Raw genomic sequence first — 19,037 nt, 5'->3', positions numbered from 1 at the left:
CTACATCTATATCAAGGGTACATCTTACCATTCTGTGATCACGTCCAACATTTACCTTATTCAGGACAGTAACATCATTCACAATATATCTTCTGTTAGTGAGGATGAAGTCGATTTCATTAGTTGTTAATCCATTTGGACTCTTCCATGTCCACTTTCTGTTCACTCTTTTCTTGAAAAAAGTGTTCATTACTGAGAGTCCTTGAGATTCTGCAAATTCCACAAGTCTTTCACCTCTTTTGTTTCTTTCACCAATTCCAAAATTTCCTATAGTTCCTCTTTCTGCACTGTTTTGCCTTTTTCCAACCTTAGCATTGAAGTCCCCCATAATAATAGTGTAGTGGGTTTTATGCTCATCTAGAAGACTGTCAATTTCGGTGTACATTTCTTCAACCTCTTCATCATCATGGCTCGATGTTGGTGCATAAATCATTATAATCTTTAGCTTGTACCTCTTAGAAATCTTGAGTATTAGTCTTGACACCCTTGGTGATGTACTTTTGATTTCCAAAATGTTGTTTTTAAAATCTTTATGGACGAGAAACCCAACTCCACCTTCACTGTTTCCATTGGTGTACAGCAGATTTCCAGATAAACTTATAAGTGATTCATTCTTCTTCTTGTTTCAGCCAAACCGATGATATTCCAATTCACATTTTCTAATTCCTTTTCCAGCTCTAATATCTTGTCTTCACCGATGAGTGATCTTACGTTATAACAGGCCAAGTTCAGTTTCCGTGCATGGCAGCCTGGTCGTACCCAGAGATTCTTAGCACCCTCTGCTTCCACTCTGATCCTCTCGCTGCCATAAGAGGGAGAGTGAAAGCTGCTGGGGACTGAGGGCCATTTGTTTTTTCATGCTGTCATATGCTGGAGGGTTTGGTCTTTTCCTCTTCACACTGAACAGGCGTCTTGAAGAGAACCACTACACGTTCGTTGCCACCTAAGTGACGTAACAGGGCTTACCATCGAGAAGGTGTGCACGAGTGGATTTTAGGGAGGCAGGCCAACCGGACTTCTCATAAATCTTCTGTAATAGAGAGATATTGGATTCATCAGTGTTTTAGGCTCAGTGTCTGATAACATACAGGATACCTGTTCCCCTCTATGCTAAAATATAAAAGTTACAAGCGCTAAAAAAACCCGAAGCTTTCGAGAGTGTCAGCTCCCTTCCTCAACAGCATTCCGTAATATACAACCATCAGTTTATTGTAAATAATTTGTTTTTTGATATTATTTGTATGAACTTCAGTTACAGTAAAAATTTTATTTAGAGGAACACTTTATTTTGGTGCCCTTTTGCATGAAGAAGTATGCGTTGAGGTAATGACATCTATGAAAAAGTAGCAATGCAGTGATCTAATAAGCCATTCCTTTGTGATTTAGGCTGGAGTACATGGTTTGAAGGAGAGGGGGAAGCAAACCGATATCATAACTAAACTCATTTCCTTGTTTAAAATTTTTTTTGATAATTATCAGTATTTCGAAATACTATTGTTAAAATAAATGACCATGGATTTGTGGTTGAAAAAAGGAACTTTAAAACGAGAAGCAAAGTACTTCTAGTAGTGCAACTGTGGTCGATGAAAACAAACACAATATTGTCACACTTCAAAGTGAGGATGAACAATCCCAGCCTTTTGTTCCCCAAAAAATCCAAAGCAAAAAAAACAGGAACTAACTAATAAAGGACTAAAATGAAAGTATGATGACAGTTATTTGAATTTCGGCTTTATATGTTTTGGAAAAAAAAAAGTTTGGGAAATGCTGACATACAGGATCTTGAGTACTTAAGTACTGCATACAGTTCTGGATGTTACTTTTTATGAAGATTGCAGATCTGTTGGAAGGGCAATAAGGTTAATGAAGACAACAAAAGAGTGCTCTTACAAAGAAAGGCTGCAAATTGCAATGTCTGGAGGCTAATCACCTGCAAGATGATCTGACTGAAGTATTTATGGCTTTGAATGGACTTAATAAGCTTGATGCTGATGGCATTCTTCCTCTTGCTCCAACTACAATGTAAGAGGGCATAAATTCAAATTGAAGTTGCATATGTTGTTTTCATGACATATGCAAAATACAAATGTTTCTTTATCTGTTTCCAAAACACTATACTTTCGTTTTAATGCTAGGCATTTTTTTTTTTTTTTTTTTTTGCTAAACAGTTTCTGACTGTATAAATGTACCATAAAATATTTTGGACTCTCTGGGACCACCTTTAAATGGAATGAACTTTCTGAACAATGTAGACAGACAACTGGGATACCTTCTAGGTTTTCAGTGAAATATAGGATTAGAGGTCCCATTTTATTCTTGGACTGGAATGATGCATCCATTTATTTCTCTCTTTATGTATATGATAATGATGTACATACTTCATTTTTTAAAATAAGACAAGGGTATGAGAGAAGAACAACAAGATTGGTTTTTTTTTTTTTTTTTTTTTGGCTCATGCTGCATAAGCTTGCTTTCTTGCATCATATGCCTCTACTAATGCTAATACTTCATTTTTTAAAATAAGACAAGGATATGGAGAAGAACAACAAGATTGGTTAGGGGCACCAAAGTTGGTTTTTTTTTTTTTTTTTTTTTATCAAGAGACAGACTTCATTTTCTTTATGAGCTGCAGTGTTTGACAACTAGATATCTGTGGGGTGACCTGATTGAAATGTTTAAGTCTTTAAAAAGTTTAAGCAAACTAATGCTGAGGGATATTTGGTCATACGCCTGGAGGCATAAATTTAAAATTATACCTAATAGAGGATAATTGTAGATATATCTGAAAGTTTCTCATCATAGAAAGATTGATTTTTTTTTGGAGTAGATTTTCATTTACTCTTGTGTTTAGTTTAGGTTTAAATATATAGCAGTATATTTCCATTGGAGTACGAACGTTTTATTTAGGATAGTGCAATGCTCTGGCAAAATACCACTCTATCATGAGGTTAGTAGTTGCAAGCCTGACTTATTGCTACATAGAAAATGGGGTTTGTGCCAAAATTTTAATTAATAGCAAATTAAATTAGCTTAGAAATACAGATAAGTTATTTTTCCATCATTAAACCAACTACAATTTCCACCATTTAATAAGTAATATTCAAAATATTTTCAAGTATTAAATATTTAATAAGTAATATTCAAAATATTTTCAAGTATTAAATATTTAATAAGTAATATTCAAAAATCATATTGGTCTTTCACTCTATGTATATTAAGGGATAAGTGATTTTAATATAATAAATACTGATATAAGAATGAATTTTCTTTTTTTATCATGAAGTTTAAATTAGGAAATGCTAATATTTTAGTTCACTAACAAGTATAATTTCATTTTCAGAGTTCGCCCCATATGGTACTTTAAAGGAACATCTTAATATGTCAGGAGCATTCAGTGAGATTGTTACCAAGTTTTATCTATCAGAGCTTGTTTTAGCTATTGAACATCTTCACAAGGTAACTATTTTAGTATGAAATTAATTTTTAATATCGTTTTGCATTATTTGTTGCTGATGAAAATTTAATGTTCATTTATTTATTTTCAGGTAATGATATATGGTTTATTCCCTTAACTGTTTCCTGGGCCATTCATTTCACAGACAGAATTGATTAATGCCCAAATATCCTTTGCGGGATGAACTGAAATTTAGCTTAGAAATTTATGTATGCCTTTACTGAAGAAAGACCTTTCATGCTAAGAAGAGGCTGTGCAAGTCAGGCTGAGTCATATGAAATTAATGATTTCAAAATTATAGATGATTAGAAAAATGTTTGAGCATAAAGGCAAGTAGGCTTCCTGGAGTTGATGGCATATACCCAGTAACTCTGAGTGAGGCTGCAATGGAGTAGGAGTGATTTTAGCAAGACTTAGTCCCTCATGAGAGGTTATTGTACATGTTGGGATTACTGGAAAAATTCTGAGATGGATTGCTGGGTGGCTGTAGGGCAGAAGGCAGACAGTTATGATTAATGGATATTCTTCAGATTTGTGTGAAGTCTCCCAAGGATTAGTTCTTGGATCACTGTTGTTTCTGATTTTCATAAATGACGTTGATGTTGGGACAGAAGGCTTGATGTCAAGATTTGCAGATGTGTTGTGAAAAGGTAGTAGTAGTGGCATGTGATGCAAGAAAGCAAGTGTATGAGTTTATGCAGCATCAGCCAAAAAAAAAAAAAATCACACCATTCCCTCTAAATGCCTGTCTAGTTTCCTCCTTAAATTTATTCAATCGATCAACTTCCACAACGACAGCCAGCAATTAACCACCCGCTGGCTAAAGGCAAATTTCCGCACATCTATTCTACATCTGTCTTTGCTTAATATGAATTTATGTCCATTACGTTCGTAATCTGAACAAGTAGAAGGATCCCATCAGAATTCAGCATGCTCAACCCATTCAAGGCCTATATTAAGTAGTATTTTGCTGATACTACTAAAGAAGCAGTGACGACTCTAGTAAATAACTGGGGAGGGAAGGGGTATGAAAGTTACAAAATTGATTATTGGTAATTCACAATTCATTTGCATTCTTTGGGGATTATTGTGTTCACGGAATCCAGTGTTAAATTGTGGGAAACAAGATGGAGAATTAGTAACATGCATATTTCCAATGGTTACAGGTTATCAGAGGGTCTGTCTCGATCAAGGCAGATTCTGATATAATAAGGATAATTGAAACATGGTGCCATAGGAAATGCTGAATTTCATTATGACGCTTACATTGTGTACAAAAAAGGTTGGGAATAATGTTTGTTATCAATGGCAGTCTGAATGAAACAAATCATTATAGATTTTTATTAAGGGCAGGACATCAATGAGTCTGTGTAGTGGGAAGTAGCCATTGGAAAAATGTAATTGTAATGCGAACCCAATAACACATTGTTTTTTGATAATGTTATCGTATGTTCTGTTATAAGAACCAATTTAAAAAATGCTTATGTATGCAATTATGAAATTTATAATTAAAAGAGAAGATTACTTGGAAACAAACACCTCTTGAAACATTTCTGAAGATGACTCCTCGTGTGTGGCACCTCCGTAGCCAGGTGGGAAGGAGCACCAGTGTATAGCACACACTTCTTGATTAGACCGGGGTTCGAGCCCGTCACCACCAAATACGGAGGATGCGGAAAGGTCAGGGAATGACCACCGCACATCCCCGGAGCAATATGGCCTTAGTTGCTAATGCTCCTAAAAACCAAATAACAACAACGACTCCTCGTGCAACAAACCAACGAATGCTGAGCCAATAATAAGTGATCAACGAGTGTGCATTTAGTCGATAATGAAGAATAAACATTCTTTAAAATTTGTAAGTCATAAATAATTTCTTTATTATTATAATTTGCTTGATTTTACAGACTACGTTTTAATTTCTTTGAATAAATCAATCATTGTTTAAACAAACTAATTAGCTAACTAATTTCATTGTTTAGGACGTAACCCTATTTTTAACATTATGCCTATGGGATTTAATTCCAGCTTTACGAGTGTGCACCAGGAACGGATTAACTCCTAAAGTCGAGAACTACCTGCATTCGGTCATATACACTGAGTGATCTTTGAATTATGATCACCTACCTAATACTTTGTAAGTCCTCCTTTCGCCCTCAGTACAGCAGCCATCTGATGTGGCATTGATTCAACAAGATGTCGGAAGCATTCGGGAGGTAGGGCCAACCAAGCTGTGTGTGTGTGTAATGCAGCAGTCAGCAATGGAGGTGATTGGTGTATCCAGACACCTGATATGCCTTTCCATAGTGTCCCACAAGTGCTCAATGGGATTGATATCGCTGGAGTTTGGTGGCCAATATTCTGGAAGTCAGAACTGTGTTCTTCAAACCATTCCTGCACGAGTGCTCAATTTCTTAGCGCATTGTCATCTTGGAAGACACCATCGCCATTCGGAAAAAAGAATAAAATATCGGGGTGCACCAGGGGTCTAAGTTCCTGACAGTGAAACCTGCCCCACACCATACAACTGTCTCCTCCACTGTCCTGCACTTTTGATACCATTCATGATGGATCAATAGTCTCATGTTGTTGATGCCAAATCCATACAGGAGCATCCATGATGTGGAGTAAACAACGTGACTCATATGTCCAACACACCTTCTTCCAGTCTTTTAACATCCAATTTGCATGCTCTTTGCACCAGGCGAATCTTTTATGCCGATGAACCTTGGTTAGGAGAGGATGCGGTAGAGGGTCGTCTGCTGGTACAGTCCATATGGGTGAGCATTCAATGCATGGGCATGCCAATATTGTTTGGAGTTGGTCCATGTTGTATTGGGTAGACAGCTCTTCAACAGTGCTGCGCCTGTATGAGTCGTCGGACCCAGCACTCACCTTTAACATCAACCTTTTGCTGACCTTTGCAGTTTTGCTGTCAGGTCATTGTTTGACGTCAGTCCTGGTACAGTTTAACTACGGCAGGTCTCAAACACGCCCCCAGTTCAGCCATTTGGGAAATCGAGGGACCAGCTTGTCAAGCACCCACAACCTGTCCTTTATCAAAGTCCGATAAATCCTTCCTTTTACCTTGGAATTTTACTACCTACTGAACCACTAACTCTGCACTCTCGTACCTCACATGGTCAGTGGGTCGCATTCAGTTTTCATAGGGGCAATCACTCAGTGTATATTATTGTGTCAAAATTCAAATAAAAAATAAATTTTATGTTTATACTTCAGAACAACTACATGATCAGAAGAATCCACAGGTTATAGAAAATACAGTACAAGAAACAGCACAGTATTTAACAGTCATGTGTTTGAATTCCATCACAAAAGGCATGTATACTTATACACCCTCATGCTTGACCACTCGGCTTCTTGTAAATAAATTATTTGAAAGGTTCGCAGTTAACAGACAAAACTAATTGTTAAGCCTAAACATTTTTAAGAAAGAGTAATGTTATTCTTTATATGAATAAATTAGCAGTGGTTAAATACAATGTTCTGTTCAAATGATAATTAAAATTTTCTTTATGTGAAATCGCTGTTGTATAATTTTTGATTATTCATATTTTTGCAGCTTTTCATTATCCACCGGGATATCAAGGCACAAAACATATTCATACGTCAGAATGGACATATTGTCCTTGGAGATTTTGGGCTGAGTAAAGTTTTTAAACATGGTGAGGTACAGATAACAAATGAATACTGTGGGACTGCGCTTTATATGGCTCCTGAAGTAGTTACCAAAAACTACTATAGCTATGTAAGTTATATTTGATTTTATACTTTCCTTTTCTGATTGTTTTTTATTAATGAATATATCTATCTTATAATTACCCAACTGTCTATTGGAATTATATCTCTCTTATAAATCTAATAAAATTAGGATTTAATGGTTAGGTTGCAGTTATGGTATTTGCAGATTAACCACTTGAAAATTTATTTTTCAAGTATTATATGAAACATTAATTACCTGTTTAGTCCTTGGCTGTCACAGATATTCTCTTAAGTATGTGAAGATTGACTTGCTACCTAGGAATCCAAAACACTAATGGAAGAGATGTTTTGGTGAAACTCAAATCAAGTGGACTTAATTTTGGCGAATTTTGATTGGTCTTTAACAGCCAAATTCTATGTTTGCACCTTCACAATGGTGGGACTTTTGGTAACCTTGGTTATAACCTTCATGTGCATGTCCTGAAATAGTTCACCTATTATACTGGAGTTGAAAAATTCAGGTGCAAAGCAACATAAGCAGGGGTCAAGGTGTTGGCACTCACACCACACATAATTATGATATCCCTTTGTGCTACAAGACAGTACTATGTGGTAGAAAACTCTTGTCAAGCAGTGGAATGCCACCACTTTGTTCATTGGAGACTTGAAATTGTGTAATCCATGTTTAGTCTACAGAGTAGAGTTCTGGAACCTCCCGGTCTCTTGCATCATGTGATATGATTGTCTTTTGAGGTTATGATGGTGGTGAGATCCAGTCTTCCTTACATTTCAAGGATACAACTCTAAAATAGTGTTTTCAGGCTTACTGAAAACTTATACACTGGCTGATCCAAAAGGATTGGTAGAGTTGTTAATGATCAGTACCAAGCAGTGCTCCTTCACTCAAACAGACGTCAAAGATGATTAGGGGAATAGCAATCCACAAATAAATTACACGTGTAGTGCGGTTGCATTAAAAACAGTGAATGAGGAAAGGGATCTTGGAGTTACAATATATGCAGATGTGAGCTTTGTAAACAGGCATCCAGGCTTCCTATCCTGTAGAGATAGGAAGGTCATAATCCCACTGTATAAGGCAATTGTAAGATCACAAGTTTGGAATAATGTGTTCGGATCTGGAAACCTCATTTAAAAAAAGACATCGAGCTTCCAAAGACTCAAATAGTGAGATTGGCATAAAGATGACTATATGAAGAAAGTTTCCAATTATGTGGGCTACAGAGCTTAGCAACCAGGCATCTCGGAGGTGATCTGATTGAGGGTTTTAAGGCTGTGAGAGGGATTAGTAAAATGAATTAAGGCGGAAGTCTCACTATTCTAAACAATTTTAGAACTAGGGGTCATAAATTTAAAATGCAGGGCTCGAGTCGTTGATAACTGGAACAAGTTGCCTTCGCAGGTAGTTGAGGCTGATAGTTTGAATAAATTCAAAGGTCAACCAGTTATCTGTGTGAAGAGGGAAGCATATAATTTGTGTTTTGTTATCTAATTTTATTATTATTTTTTTTGCCAGTGCAGCAAAAGCCTGTGGCTTCCTTGCACTATTTGTTAACCAGCATTCCACATTGCATTCCATCTTCCAGTTTTAGAATCATTGCCATGCAGAAACTTCAACTTCTCGATTGTTCACTCTGAATTCCTTAAATGCCGATCTCCAGTGCAGCAAAGATAACTAAGTTGATTTCAGTCCTTCTGAAACTTAGCTGTCTTATCTCACAAAAAGGATGTTTCTACTCCTGTGCTTACCTGCATCTGCCAGAACATTCTAGATTTCTAAGAAAATATCACATATCTCTGTTGGGGTTTCCTCTGACTTCTAATCTCGTGTCACAAGCACATCACAAATATTGCTTCCTCTATTTATAAAAAGAACTGGGCTTTCTTTTTGCTTTGAGCATTACTTTTTTTTTTTACCCAAACAGTTGTTCACCCTGTACAAACAGCAATATTGTTCCCATATCTGGGGGTGGTGCTCCCAAAACCTCTCCCAGTCTTCTAAGTTCCATTCAAAAGAGGGGCAGTTAGGTTAATTAATGACTTATCTCTAACAAAGTCTCTTCAGATGTTCTGTTTCAGCTTTATGCTTTTTCTATAGATCCTTCCATGGGTACTGTTATTCTAAATTGGCTGCTTTAATTCCCACTTTCTCTTCCAAACCAGTCTGAATGCATGCCACAACCAGTCATCCTTTTACTGTCCAGCTTTCAAACTCACAGAACCGACTTTTCTTCTTCCTCATTTATTCCTTCAATTTTCATTTTCTGAAACAACTTCCCTTCATACATATTAACTGAATATTACAATCTACAGAAATTCAAGTCCGATGTCAACAAGTATCTTCTTCCATGTTTTCAATCTTCAACCCATGTACCGTACTAAGGACAATAGGTTCTAATACCTCACATGCTTGGTTTTCATTAGAAAAATGTACGAAAAATGTTAATTTACCTCCCCCACACACTCAAATTTACTGTTTAATAGGCCGATTTTATGACATGGATTAATAATAACTGGAAGGAATATGTTCTGTTCCAAATACATTGTTGGTGTTTAACATTAATAATATCTCTTATTTTAATTTAACTTTTTTCGATCAACTTGGTAATAATCAGCAATATTGTTTTTCTTTTAGGAAGTGGACTGGTGGAGCTTCGGCATTCTAGCATATCGACTTTTAGTAAACAGATACCCATTTCGTAACGAACAGTAAGTATTCACATGTGATATCATCATTTATAATGAAAATTTTCATTGTTTCTGGTATAACTAAAAGATTATATCAAAAAACCTATTAAATCAGAATTATTATTTATTTTTACTTTTAAATATAAAACTAATACATTACATTATTTTTAATATTTTTATTATTGTGGACACAGAGCGAAATGGAGACAGAATAAATATGACAAGTTGAATATTAATTGGAAAACATACATATATTAAATTAGATACATACAAAAGCTTTCGGTTAGTTTGTTAACTGTCATCAGTCAAACTGACAGTTAAGAGTGTGGAACATGAGGGCGTGTACTGCCAGTCATGTATATGAACTGCGTGATGTGATGGTTAATTGTTGGATGTTGAAGCCTGTGGCTGTGACATATGTGAACGTTGCCAAATTTGTCATTCATCAAAATGGTTGCTTCAATGGCAACGTTCACATGCGTCACAGCCCCAGGCTTCAACATCCAACAATTAACCATCACATCACGCAGTTCATATAGACTGGCAATACACGCCCTCATGTTCCACACTCCCTTAACTGTCAGTTTGACTGATGACAGTTAACAAACTAACCAAAAGCTTTTGTATGTATCTAATTTAATATATATATGTTGTCCAATTAATATTAAACTTGTCATTATTTATTGTCTCCATTTCGCTCTGTCTGCAATAATCCACAATAGTAATAATGAATCCAGGGTGAACAGGTCTTTTTAATCATATTTTAATATTTTCTATATTTTTATTTTTTTCATCAAGAAGTGATATAAAAGATTGGGTCTATGTCAATGTAACAAAAAATAATTTGTACAACTTAAATCTTGAAGGCAGGTTTCATGCCCATATTTCTTTGTTAATATTTTGATTGTTTCAAGATGATGACAGGAAACTGCTTTTCAACATCCTGAAACTATTTGTCTTCAATCATCCAAAAATTTTCCATGTGAAACCACTTATAACTGTTTTTTTTTTTTTTTTTTTTTTTGTGTTATCAAGTGTTTGAGCATTTTGTGTGTTTCCATGACTGATTTTACAACAAATTTTAATATTAAAACATTTTTCAAATTTGTAATTGTCAATACACATGGAAAGCAGAAAAATAAATTCAGCTAAACTGGCATGTAATAACAAGTTACAACTTGCTGTGCACATGATGAACAATGTCATAAGCCCCTTTCACAATCTTTTAGTCATTATTATTATTTACTTTTTGGGCATTCTTTTACAACAGTGTATGTTTATATTTGGCAAAAGTCTAGGCAGTTTGTAATGAGTGCAATTGTCATTTTACTTCTAAACTATAAATTTAAGTCGGGTTTTATTTTTCTGATTCGATTAACTGACTACCTTGTAATCTTTTAAATTCCCAAGGGTGTACTAAAGTGAAAGATCTGCATTTAAAAAGTGGCACAAAATATAAATAATAAAAATAATCATAGTTTATACTGATCTATATTGATTCCCATTCTTGATATCCAGTATCAAAATGGGAATGACTGTATTTCAGTTCCCTGAAAGTGTCTACATGATATTTGTCAGTATAGAATTTTCTGATATATATAAATAAGGATTATTATATAAAACAACTAAGTTTACTGATGAATTTAAACTGAATTAAATGTGAGTTTATGCACCTGCCAATCTAATGACTTGTAATTGCAGTGAAGTTCCTTAGGATCCTTTAATTGGTTTACAGGTGCAATGAACTATTTCCAGATTTTGCCATACGTTGATCATGTGACCTTATCCATACTTTACACTGTTTTAAAAGACTGTCTTCTCTCTAATTATTGATTGATAAATATTAAATTTGAAATCAAACTTAAATTCATGATGAAGCATGTTTTCTAATATCATTTTTTCTCTTTTTTAGACATATAGTAGAAATGCCATTACTAATGCCATATGGGTTGAATCCAGATGCTAGAGATTTAATAACACGTTTGCTCTGTAAAGAACGACATTTACGCATACAATTCCAGAGTGAACAGATCAAGATGCATCGATTTTTTAAAGTAAGTATTTTGACTGGCCTCCTTTTTATTTTTCTATAGATATTTTCTAATATCATTTAATGATAGTTTTCAAAAAGGACATTTAATCATAGTGCAAAAGTGACTTGAGCATAAAGGATGCAAAAACTTGGTCTTATGTAAAAAGAGACTGAAATCTATCTGGCTTTTGTATTATAATGCTGTTTTCAATACAGTTGTTAACCCAGACTAAAAAATAATTCCTCTACGATGTGGTTTACCAGGTATGATGCATACTTTGATATTATGTTCATGGAACATTGCTATTCAGTGATTAATTCAACATTTGTCATTCAAATTGTATAAAAGTTAGTGTTTTACTGCAAGTGTTAGTGTTTAGTCTATATGTTTTAATATATTAAAGTCAGTTTATTTTCTCACTCCATGTGTGAACAAAAACGTTCATTTCGTGGCCCAAAAGTATTACATTCTTCTTCTATTTTCATACATGCATAGCATAATTAACAATCTAATTATGATAAGTATGTATGAAAATAGCAGAAGAGTGTAATACTTAATCTTGCAAATTGCTTTTAACAGCACAATATTATTAGCTTAAATCATGACACAATTTTATTTTCCATCATAAATTTTATCATCAACTTGTATCCCATAGAAATAAATGGAGGTATCACGAAAATATCGTAATGTGAACCCAATAACACTTTTTTTTTTTTTTTTTTGTAATTCGTTCCAAGTCCTTGGAAGTTGAAAAAATTTCACTATAGTACTAAGCTATTTATTCCTCTAAAAGTTCATATTTATGATGTAAATTGCACTATTTCCATTATAAATATGATCTTTATAATGGGACAGGGTAATTTCCATTATATATTTATAATAGGAATTACCCTTTCATTATCCTATGTTCCCGTTATAAGAATCAGTTTTGAACACCTTTGTGATATTTTTCCAAAGCACATTTCTAGAGGTCACTACTATAAAAAAAAAAAAGCAATTTGCACTTTCTGTTTTATTGGGCTTTTCTGTTAGTGCATCAAATTATAAATGGATAGTAAACTCAATCTTATTGCATTTGCAATAATACCTATAACTGCAATTGTGTGGGTTTTTATGCTATTATGGTGAAACATATTCCAATCATATAAAAAACAAAATTTCAGAAACTTATCTTCATTACTATTTACGTATTACAATGATGAAAGGAAAGTGACCAATTAAAAGTGTAAGTGGTGGTAGTGCCAGCAAACAAAATTGATTTAGAAATGAGGATGAAAATTATTAAGAAGTACGAAGCAGGACAAAGTTTGTCATCTATTGCAAGGAAATTGTCTTGCTGCTTCAACAGTGAATACTATTTTAAAGGACAGTGTGCGTATAAAAGAACATGTCAAAGGATTAATGCACTTAAGATCAACAGTGATCACAAAACAGCATTGAGGTGCTATATCGAAGATGGAACAGCTGTTAATAATATGGATGAAAATTCAGATTCAGAAGCGAGTGCCCCTGCGTTCAATGACCATTTAAGCAAAAGCAACATGTATTTATAAAGATATTAAGGATAAGTACGGCAAAGCCCAATTCAAGTTCATGGCAAGCAATGGATTCTGTAAAATAGGTTCAAGCATTGCATGGTTTCCACAACGTTAAAGTATGCGGTGAAGTCGCCAGTGCCGATTCTGCAGCTGCAGAGAAATTTTATGATGTGTTGGAATAAATTCAATGCAGCAAATTTTTAAGGTTAACGAGATTGCTGTGTATTGGGAAAAAATGCCGGTTCGAACATACATTACCAAAGAGGAAAATACAATGCCAGGTGTCAAGGCATCAAAAGATAGGGCCATGCTCTTGGTTGGGATTAATGCAGTGGGAGATTACAGATGGTTTAAATGCTGCTTCATTCCTGAGGTTGACTGACTTGGCGCATTATGGCCTTAGCTGCCAATGCGCCATTAAAAACCAAACCAAACCAAACCAAACCAAACCAAACCTGAGGTTGAAAAATATTGTAAAGACAACAATGTTCCTTTCAAGATTTTGCTTCTATTAGATGATGCTCCTGGACATCCTACACATCTATATGATTTCAATTCGAATGTGAGAGTCATATTTCTACTGCCAAACATGACTTCACTCATCCAGCCTATGGATCACGGTGTTATTTCAAATTTAAAAGCATAATATTTATGCACAACATTTTCTCAGGCATTGTCTGCAGTAGACGATGAGAAAATTTTTATATTAATAGACTTTTGGAAATCTTACAATATTTAGCATGCCATCTTAAACATTAATAAGACCTGGTCAGAAATTACTAAAAGTTGTTTAAATAGTGCATGGAAGAAAATATGCCCAAGGCACGTAAAAGGATTTGAAAAGATGAATCATATGAAGAGGTTGCAGATAAGATTGTAAAGGTTGCAGAGCTACTTCAGTTGGAGGTTGATGCCAAATACGTGGAGTAGTTAATAGAGGAAGAACAGACGGAATTATCTAGCGAAGAGCTTATTGACTTTCAGGCAGCGACAGTGAAAGAAGAAAATACTGACAAAGCTCAAGATGAACCAAATGAGGAGCTGAGATGCTTCTAAATCTCAATGGCCCTCAACCTGCAGTGATGTACTTATCAGCTGAAGATGTTGATTCTGGCAATGATGCTCAAGAGGTAAAACTTACTTAAGTTATGCCTGTCTCCTCTCTCTTTTTTTTAAATTGCATGCTTTTGTAATTTTTCCTGTGCATGAGATAAAAAATTGAATAAATACAATAAATAATTCTATTTACATGTTCGTTGAACATGTAAATAGAATTATTTTTTGCTTCAATCCATTTCAGCGAGAACAGTTGTGAGTGCTGCACAAGCACGGGGGAAATTCCAACTTGCATAGCGTTATGTGGAATGCAACCCTTAAGTAAGTCGGAGAGTTCTTGTAATTGTATAAATAAGCTGCAGCCCTGCCTCATTCCTAATTTAATCTTAAACTGTTTTCTGCTAACTTTTTGGTCAAAACTTTTATTCCCCCTCCTAAAGTTTCTCTTTATATATTAATGCCTTATGTTAATCCCTCAGAAATGTTCCTTCAATAAATAGCTTCTGTATACTGATAATGCAACTTGATATTTTCCATGGACCTTTCCCCCCGAACAGTAGAGTGTCCATAATATTTTCAATTTGTCTTTTCCTTTTCTTCAGATCCTTCATTTAAAAGTTCCATATGCATTCTTTTATATAAACTGTAGCCTATCTTTTTATAAAAGTTTATGCAAGTTGTTGGCTTAATCTTAGTGTTTAAATTAGATTGATGTGAAGCTTATTTTGCTCAAAATTTTCTAAGTTTATCATAAATAGATTTTTAAGACATGATTTATTGTGAACTATTAATTTTTTTGATTTTCAATATTTAAGATCACTTTGCCATTAAATTATTTGCAAAGGTTATCATAATATTAACAGATGCTTATTTTCTTATATTTTTGACAGTACTTGGATTGGAATTATGTAATCCAAAAGGGATTCTGTGAAATGCAAAAAAAGGAAAGTCCAACATCATTCACTGGAAGTCTTCCAAAATCTTCTACATGTCCCAATCAGGAAGAAAATGAAAAAGAATGTCTATATGTGGAAAATCCAACAGTCAGGTAAAGTTTTTCATTATCAAAACATTCTACACTACCTTGAGTATCTCTCTCTTACTTAACTAGGTCAATAAATTGACAATTAATTATGAAAAATTCCCTTAATTATGATAAAATCCAGCAATGTACCATGTTTTAATTTTGAATTTAATTTATTAAAGATATAAGACAAATAGAGGATCGATAAAATTTACTAGAACTCACTTAGCTGCAAATTCACTTACTTTCAAATAGTTCTGTAAAGATCAGTTTTTACTGCCAATTTACAATGAAATTGCAAGCGCAGAGAAATACTGCTCACATTACACATGCTTAGACTAGACATGTTGATTACTATTTGTGCTAATTGTCTTAATTATGATAGAGTATCCAATAAACTGTCAAGTTATGCATTCCAGTTTGTGCTCCAGGAAAAAATGGCAGTGTGCTCTGGCTCAGCAGGATGTAGTTTTATTGGAGAAAACTGGACTATAATTAGAATATAATGGAGCGATCCCAATCTAAAATGTATTGGAACCTATTGAAGTAGGCTTAAAGATTTTGTATATTGTAATTTTCTGCATATATCTGAATAGAAGAAGGAAGACTGTCCCAAAGGTTGAACATATTTAGTATCACTAAATGAAGAGGCAGTTAGTTTCAAGTTGAAAAGTGAATGGGTGTTGACTTGTTGATGGCTCTGTTGGAAAGAAGTGGAAACAAAGGTACTAATTTAGAAGAACAGATTGCATGGAGATATCTATAGAAATGGTATGGAGTAGAAATATCTGTATGTTAGGAAGCGGAGAGAGTCTGTAAGCAAGGGATCGTTAATTAAGCTGATTGCCTTCTTTTGGTGATAGTCAGTGGAGGAGAGGGTTTGGGGATATCACCTAGCTGTGGGAACAATATTCCGTAATAGGCTGGATTTTTGATTTATATGGAGTTAGCTGTTTTAGAAGAAAAGTAAGTGAGAGTGAAAGAGATAACAGTTTTTTTTCTTTTATTTTAGTACAGGGGAAGTGATATTTGTGATTTTCTTATGATAGGCAAGGTTAAAAGTTATCATTATGCTTGGTAAAGATACTTCACTCTGTCTAGGAATTTATCAGTTTGAAGATGTGCATTGGATCATGAGGCATCTTTGCAATAAATAGGATGAATTGGGTTTTAGGATTGAAGGTAACAATGGTTTTTCCCCTTATTACTGGAGATTAGCATTTAAGAACTTCAAAATGGATATTTCAAAAGTTTGAGCTGTTTCAGCATGGCAGGATTTGTAGAATTGGAAAGTTAGTATTAGTAATGGCTGCATGGTGCAAGAAAGCCTATGGCTTATGCTGCACCAGTCGGGGGAAAAAAAAAAAAAAAACGAATAAAACAATGATAAAAAAAATTTATAAATAAATAAATAATAATAATTAATAAAAAAAAAGGAAACTATCCAGATGACCTTTGAATTTCCCCAAACTGTCAGCCTCTACCACCCATGTAGGCAACTTATTCCAGTAATTTATAACTCGCTGGCTAAAATAAACTTCCTGCAGTCTAGTCTAAACATTTCCCTCCGTAACTTGAATTTATGTCCCCTGGTTCTAGCATCATTTATAATTGTGAAAATTTCATCCTCATTCATTTTACTGATGCCTCCCAGAGCCTTAAACACCTCAATCAAATCTCCTCTAAGGTGTCTAGTTTCCAAACTCTGCAACCGACATATTTGAAGTCTTTCTTCATAAGGACGCCCTTTTGCTGATCTCGCCAGACGCGTTACCTGTCTTTGCACCCTTTCAAGAAGCTCGATGTCTTTCTTTAGGTGCGCTCTCCATACTTGAACACAGTATTCCAAGTGTGGTCTAACAAAAGCCTTATATAATGGGATTATTATGTCCCTATCTCTACTTGCAAAAGTTCGATAGATCATCGATAGGACACCATGGGCCTTCCTTGCAACCTGTTTACAATGCTCAGGGAATTTCATGTCTGATCGTATCGTAACACCCAAGTCCCTTTCCTCCAGTACTGGGTTTAGTTGAACTCCACCAAGTGAATAAGTTTTTTTGGGATTACTGTTTCCCAGGTGTAATACCTTACACTTTGTTGTATTAAAGCATAGCTGCCATTTTTCTGACCATTCCTGAAGTCTATCTAGGTCTCTCTGAAGAAGCTCAGCTTGACAGTGTCATTAACTACTCTACCAATTTTAACATCATCTGCAAATTTAGACATCACGCCCTCTATCCCTTCATCAATGTCGTTTATGAAAATTAAAAACAACAGTGGTCCTAATACTGATCCTTGGGGAACCCCACTTCTTACATCAACCCAATCTGAGGAATAGCCATTTATCACAACCCTCTGCCTCCTACCCTGAAGCCATCCTTCTATCCATCTAAGGATTTTCCCAGCAATTCCAACCTGTTCCAGCTTATAAAGCAACCGCTTCTAAATAAACAATGTCGAAATTATTCCCTAAATCCAGTTCGTTGTCTCTCATCAAGCAACATTCCACTTTCCAGTCCTACTATAAAAAAAAAAAACTATAAATGTGATTTTCAGTAAAAAAAAAAAAAGGTAACAAAGTTGTTTTTTTTTTTTTAATTCTCAATTGATTTTTAATAATTTCACTTTAGTCACTGAGTTAGTGATTGTAATGGCAGAGCATGCAAAACCATCAACAACCCCACCAATGAAGGAATAAAAATTGAGGATACTTACGTTGGTTATAAATTAAATGTGAACGTTAAGACCAGCTTAGGAGTGCATTCTAAAATTGATTGATAGTGCTGTCACAATCAACCTTAAAACAATCCTGTATATTGCTTTGTGTTTAGGGACTTGCACACAATAAGTGGAGCAATTATAAAGTTATGTTTTCTTTTATCAAGAAATGTGACCTTCACTTAGAATATTTTTTCTTGGAAACTATATGATATATATTTTTAAATCAACTTTAAGAATTCGGTTTCCTTTTAAAACTTATGTAGATTTTAATGTTAAATATAGGTTAAAGAAATTTTATTTATATATACATCCTCACATTTTTATTATTTATTTCTTTTTCCTAGGTCGAAGTGAAATTGCAGTTGCAGATGGATGATAGTCAGTGAAGGTTACTTTTGTAGACTAGCTCTACAAAATAAAAAAAAAATTTTCTCTCCCTTTGGTCTGACACCTTGTCGTGGTGGGAGGGCTTGTGTATCCTAATGATCATGGATAGCTGTACCATAAATTACATATGATGGGAAGGCCACATGTGTAGGATCAGACCAAGATCAGGCCACGGTTCTACAAAGACTCTGCTTATGGCATTTGATTATTTATAGCTGATATTAATTTGATATTTTTTATAATGTTGTTAAATCTCTTATATGTAAAATACATTTGGCCAATCAACATACTTGCTGTATATTCACTATAACTACTTCCACTCTAGCCTGTATTGTAATTCTAACAGATACATAGGGCTTCTGCTTAGTCTGCTGCATTGATACATGTAACAA

General features: G+C 34.6%; 1 protein-coding gene across 1 annotated transcript in view; it reads left to right on the top strand.

Moving 5' to 3' along the window:
* The window catches only part of LOC150084974 (ribosomal protein S6 kinase alpha-5-like), an 88,601-nt gene that overhangs the window by 9,914 nt on the left and 59,650 nt on the right, over positions 1-19,037 (top strand). Inside the window, exons 4-8 of the mRNA XM_090376416.1 lie at positions 3,341-3,456; positions 7,038-7,223; positions 9,831-9,904; positions 11,796-11,937; positions 15,401-15,558. Of these exons, the coding sequence (XP_090232542.1) occupies positions 3,341-3,456; positions 7,038-7,223; positions 9,831-9,904; positions 11,796-11,937; positions 15,401-15,558 (676 nt within the window). The remainder of the gene's footprint in view (positions 1-3,340; positions 3,457-7,037; positions 7,224-9,830; positions 9,905-11,795; positions 11,938-15,400; positions 15,559-19,037) is intronic.

The sequence above is a fragment of the Mastigoproctus giganteus genome, chromosome 6 (genome assembly GCF_048544385.1).
Source record: "Mastigoproctus giganteus isolate SK-2022 chromosome 6, ASM4854438v1, whole genome shotgun sequence".
Classification (NCBI taxonomy): Eukaryota; Metazoa; Arthropoda; class Arachnida; order Uropygi; family Thelyphonidae; genus Mastigoproctus; species Mastigoproctus giganteus.
Note: the sequence above shows the minus strand (reverse complement) of the source record. Positions and strands in the feature narration are given on the sequence as shown.